General features: G+C 38.1%; 1 protein-coding gene across 1 annotated transcript in view; it reads left to right on the forward strand.

The window, feature by feature from the left end:
• The window catches only part of LOC118741577 (polypeptide N-acetylgalactosaminyltransferase 2), a 53,685-nt gene extending 48,108 nt beyond the window's left edge, over positions 1-5,577 (forward strand). The window contains exon 7 of the mRNA XM_036473575.1: positions 4,360-5,577. Coding sequence (XP_036329468.1) covers positions 4,360-4,670 — 311 coding nt within the window. The 3' untranslated portion in view covers positions 4,671-5,577. The remainder of the gene's footprint in view (positions 1-4,359) is intronic.
• The last annotated feature ends 491 nt before the right edge of the window (positions 5,578-6,068 follow it).

Genomic DNA, 6,068 nt, shown 5'->3' on the forward strand with positions numbered 1-6,068 from the left:
GTAAATAATAAATTCACTGCAGCATCGACTGCCGAGTTTACTCATCTGTGTGCATTTATTTGCATTTCTATTTATGTTCGCCATGTTTGCGTTTTATCTTTTGCTGCTGTTGCTGTTGTTACTGCTGATGGTGATGCTGTTACTCCGCTGGGCTTACTCTTGTGCTCGCTCCTGTGTGTATGCAGCATTGACGACCGGTTAGCGGTGAAAGAGAAATTGCATTGTAAGCCATTTAAATGGTACTTGGAAAATGTCTATCCGGACTTACAAGTGCCGGAGTCGTTCGAATTTGGCCAATTTAAACAAGGAGCAACGGACTGCTTGGACACCATGGGCAACTTGGTCGATGGCACAGTGGGTAAGTAGTCACTCGTGCTTGAACTAACAATATTAATTAATATTATTGTTAAAGTACCTTTTAATATGTCCCACATCCCTATGCAGTTTCTTTGGTAAGATGGTAATCTCATTTTTTTTTTAATTATGCGTATTCGAATTTAAGAATTGTTTAACTAAAATAAACAGTTAATATAAAAATTTCTCACCTCTTCTGATAGACACGTTATGCAAAATATTTTTCATAGTCATTTCAGCAGAGACCGAAAATAATTGTTATTGATTTAAAATTGTATCTAAAATATCATTGTTAAGGACGTGTCCAGAACATAGGATGTGTTATATAAAATTGATCGTTGTTCAAAGATTTACGCGGATAAGCTATAAACCTTTATTTAATACTACATATTTATTATATGTTCACAAAATAACTGTTATTTGCTGAGTTTTATTTTTCGTTCAGATAACAATTGTAATCTGATTTTTTTCTTGTTCAATAAATAAAAATTACTTGGTTAGTTTCATTTTTTATTAAAAAACTTTAAGTTATTTAATTTTAATTCATTTAAAAATAAACCTCACCGAATAACTTTTAAGTTTTAAATGAGAAATAAAACTCGCGTAAATATCGCTTAAAAAATATATTAAGTTCTTTTCCCCCATTTTTGAAGATTCTGGTCGCAATATAAGGTTCCTTCTATTGATATTTATGATCTGTCAGTGACAAGCCCTTACCTACACTATTCTCTTCCAAATGAAGTCTTAAGCTCTGAACACATCGAAAACGACATCACCACACGACACGACATTAAGGTTTTATCTACATAAATAATCTAAACACCTTGTCGACGGCGACATGAATTTTTTGAACGCGGCAGCGACACATGAATTTGTTTGAGTTTGACATAAAAGAAGAGGAAGAATCTTATCTGTCGCTAGAAAAATATAAGTAGATCCAATCTGGACACAGCTACATTTTTGGCTAGTCGCAGTGTTGCCGTTTCGTTGCCAAAATAATTATCTACATGAGAGTACGCGTTAAAAAAATTTGACAACTGTGGTCCGTAGCCCGTCGTTTCGAATGTGTTTCAAGCTTTATTATTTGTTCGTCATTTTAGCTAATTAAAAGCTCTGGCGATGTCTGCCGCATTGAGTGCTCTGCTGGCAGAGGTGGCTATAGATGTGTCTCAGAAAAAAATCGGTAATCGCTTTTAGTGGTAACGTGTTCTAGAACGCATTGCCTTATAATGTCTTCTAATTTTTTGGCTACTTGTAGGCATTGCCGGTAATGCATAGTAGAATGTTCTACAATATTTTATTAATTTAGATTCTTTGATTCATTACGGGGAATGCAAAGTAGAATACTTCACCGTAGTCAGCTGAAAAATAGAATGAATACCCAAAAATTCTTTTCTACCGTTACTTTCTGCGGAAATTCCATCGCAAAAAATCATGTTTTGCTTGCGAAATTTAGGTCAGTCAATGAAGTGAAGTACATGAGTGAGAAAGTACAATTTTAAGTGTAATTAAATATGTATGTATATACATACCGATTTTTAAGTAAGATCTAAAAACTGATTTATAAAAGTTTTTATTAATTTTAATCTCTTAAGACAATCTGTATTTTCTGTTTTTGATTTAATATATGCACATAAGTATTTATGTATGTACTTATTATCTAGTCATTCTACATTAATTTCTCTGTAAGGCATTCTTTGTCCGCTGCTCTGGATTCTGTTTATCCATGCGTTCTCCCTTCGTTCGAAGGTAATGCTGCGGTTAAGCGCTTACGGCCAATGACATGCCCATGTTAAAATAATGCCTACTTCAAGTGAAAGGGTAAGCGATTCTCATCGCCTAATTCGATTCCACTTTAATTTCTGTGGTGATCGGGGTTTTGTGGGCGGGTTTCTCGTACGTTTATCATTCTGCCGCATGGCAAAAATTTTGCGGTGAGACTTTATAGTATTATGTGTTCAATTATTAACTGCATGGCCTTCTTGAATGAGATCCACTTTTTATACCAAAGGCCCAATATTTTCGTCGCATGTTACCCTTTTTGGCTAGGCTCTCGGTTATATGTGATATATATATTTGACTTTCTGTGAAACGGTCTTCTCTTTGCCATTAAATCATGGAATTCTGAAAACAAGTGAAGCGAAGAACCTCCAGCTTAGCATAGCTTTTCAGTATATGCAGGTGATATCTGAAACTCCAACAAATGATTAGAGCGCATCAGCTGCACACTACTACTATGTACACTAACACACTCTCGTGACGAAGCCGAATATGCATCGTGGTAATCTTCCGGCAGGCATCGTTCAATGCATAATGTAATTGGGCGGATTTCTAGTAAGGATGCCTGTGACAATCATTTAATGAGCCAAGCCCTGTTGCATTTGCGGCTGAACTTTTCTTGGCTAATATTTCCTCGTTCCCTTTACTTCCTTGTAACATGGTACCCAGGGTAGCTGATTGCCATTGTTTTAAGCAATGACGTTAAGTTTCTCCATGCACTCAAGGACTAAAGTTTATTTAAATAAAGCCTTAAGTGCCACGATTGTCTTGTGTGCCGCTTGACTGTCGCTAAGTATTAGGATTCTCTCCTTACGGTAGTTTCTACGTAAATTAATATTTGCTCAACGACTAGTGACGTGATTTTCCGCTTGAAAATACCTATTTAATTTCCCCTTAGGCACATCTAGATCCCTAGATAAAAGTTTCAACGCTTTCTGGTATTAACGAGCCGTCTATGTAGCACTGAAGAGTACTGGCCTGGACATGTCCCTCCATAACGGAGTTACTCCGGGTTATTGTGCAGCTCGGCTTTATTTTTAATTTCTTATAGTGGATGCTGACATATTTTCCTTTCCACGATCCTAGTTTTTAGGACCTTGCCTTTGACAAGAGAGAGAGGGTACATGGTTGCATAACTTTAGTGCCTTAATAGATTTTGATATGGTCCACAGAAGTTTGCAGTCTAGAATTAGAATAAGGTGCTTTTTCTCGGCGGAAACATTTACTACAACATCATTCAAAGTTGTTGTCCTAATACCTTCTTCTGTTTGGAGTACGATGGCGCCTTAGAGGGGTTGATATTAAGAATAACTCTTTCACTAAACTTGCACCGCTTTGTGTTATTTCGCAAGCGTACACCCATCTTGGCTGTGGTAATTATTACTAAATATAGCGTTCGCGTATTCTTGGCACCTGTGGACAGTACACTGTACATTTTTCCAACTTCTAGTCTAATTTATAAGGTCTAATTCTTTGAACACTTAGTGGGAGTAGCATCCAAAAAGTGGACAGAAAGCAGAGCGGAGAACTCTCTCCTCTTTGTTATCTGTATAGGTACAATTTGGTGTTCTAATCGATTTCTTGTTTTCAATACCTCCTTTAAAAAAATGTTTGAAACTACTTTTCTACAGTATTTTTACTGTACTTTATCAGATTAGGTGCATATTCATACTAGCAACCCCTGCACTTGGCTTTATTGAAATACCTACTAACCCCCTTTCTAAGGCACGGCCTTTTTAAATACTTCCCTAATAGCCTCTCCACTCGTACATTTTACATAGTTTCCGATGCATAAGCCCTACTTATTTTTAAGTCTAAAACGACGTATGTATTTCTTCCCATGATTATTTTTATTCCGGTTATTCGAAACCTTATACCAATTTCATTTTAAAATTTCTGCTTTGCATTAAGAACTCGCGTACACCTGGCAATCTTATTATCGCTTTTACTTTCCGCAGCGCCGAATTAATTAATTCCATTTCATTGAACTGATGTTGGAAGCATCGAACACACTGTGGTACAATAAATATGTATGAGCGCGCAACCTAATTTTTCCCATTCACTACATCTCATATCCATTCTGCTTCATTAGTTAGTTGAAGTGAAACAACGCAAAGAAAATAAAGTTACATGCAAATAGGATTAAAACTACAATAGCATTAAAATATATTTTTCATTTCACATTTTCTTTGTCGTTGCATTTTCCAACATCGCACGGACTCGCAGGACTCTTCCAATGCCACAACACTGGCGGCAATCAAGAGTGGTCCTACACCAAACAAGGCCAAATCAAACATGATGACCTCTGTCTGACGCTGGTTCAATTCGCGCGCGGCTCTGAAGTGGTGATGAAGGAGTGCGACAGTTCCGAAAATCAGCGCTGGACAATGCGTGAAGGCGGTTTCCTGCGGCACAATAAACTCAACGTATGCCTCGACTCACGTGATCACCACGAGCATGGCATTACCGCGCAACGCTGCAACTCAGCGCTGGAGTCACAAGGTTGGAAATTTGTGGCGAATGGGAAGTTTGCGTGAAATGAGGCAGCAATGGCTGCAAAGGGGACTACTATGAAGGCAAAGATGACGATGACGGCTGAGACAACAGGTGTGGAAACGAAAACTGGCGTAGAAGCGGAAGCGGAAGCGGATGTTAATGCGGCGACAAATTACTAAACGAGGATCTCACTCTTTACACGACTATGGACACTACAATAACTACAACTATCACTACCGCGCATAAACTAAGTTTATTGTTGAGGCTCATAGAGCCACAATTTTAAAACTGCTACCACCAATTACAACAAGGCGAATGACACTGGGGCAATGAGGTGGAACATAAACGTTCAACACGCGCGCGCACACACACACACACACACACAGTCACATACACACGAACACCTGGACTCACAAAATGGCACGCAAAGAAATATAATGGCAATGAATGACAACTATGTAACTAGCAGAGTCTGACACAGCGCTCGAATGTGCCGGCACGTTGTGCAGCGGAGGGGAACAGAAGGGCAGAAAAAATGACCGTTGATGGTCGTTTAACAACAAAGTGGGTAATGAAGAACATTATAAAGAGTATAATTAAGCATAAGCGAGTAAACAAGGACACTAGTGATATTAAAAGTTTAATGGATCGCTGGCGCCGAAGTAGCCCTCAGTAAGGAAGAGTACGGAGAAGCAAACAAAACGAAACGTGGCAACGGTGTAAGGACAATTGCAACATCTGCCAGCTGACATACACACACACACACATACAGGCAGACATACATTTGTTAGTTAAATTTACATGAATTACAATAAGTGTGTAATTTTAAGTGAGATATGATAGAAAGGCGAATACGATGTGGAAGGACTATGCCGGTTGGCAGCGACTTGGCAAATGACTTACTACTTACATATTTAGTAGTGAAGTGATGCTGTTGCATGCAACGCCAATGATAATAAGCAGTGCTAAGCGAAGATGATGCTGATAAGAAAGAAGAGGAAATGTAAGAGAAAGAAGAAGAAGGGGACGATGACGATGACGATGACAGGGATGCGCTGTACTAAGAATTTCAAATTACGGGGGTTAGTTTAGAGTCATTGAGGGGGTATTAAATATTTAGACTGATTTATTTTTTATCAAACTGAAGAGCCAGCAGCTGCAACCTTAATTAATTTACACTGCGCACTTTTATGCATTCCAAGCTGCTGAAAGCAACTTATTTTGAAATGGAACAGAACTCACTCCTCAGAATTTTCCAAGGACGCATTAACTAAGTATATACCTACACAAACACATATTTACATACATTTGTAGATATTTGTAGTTTTGCGAATATATATGTAAATGAAAATGGCACTATCAGTGAAAAAGAATCAAGGCAAATGGGTGAAGAAAGTGGAGTGAGTAAAAATTTGTTTACGGTTTGAGGAGATTTATAT

This window comes from Rhagoletis pomonella, unplaced genomic scaffold (genome assembly GCF_013731165.1).
Source record: "Rhagoletis pomonella isolate Grant_MI unplaced genomic scaffold, Rhpom_1.0 Rhpom_scaffold_00006, whole genome shotgun sequence".
Taxonomy (NCBI): Eukaryota; Metazoa; Arthropoda; class Insecta; order Diptera; family Tephritidae; genus Rhagoletis; species Rhagoletis pomonella.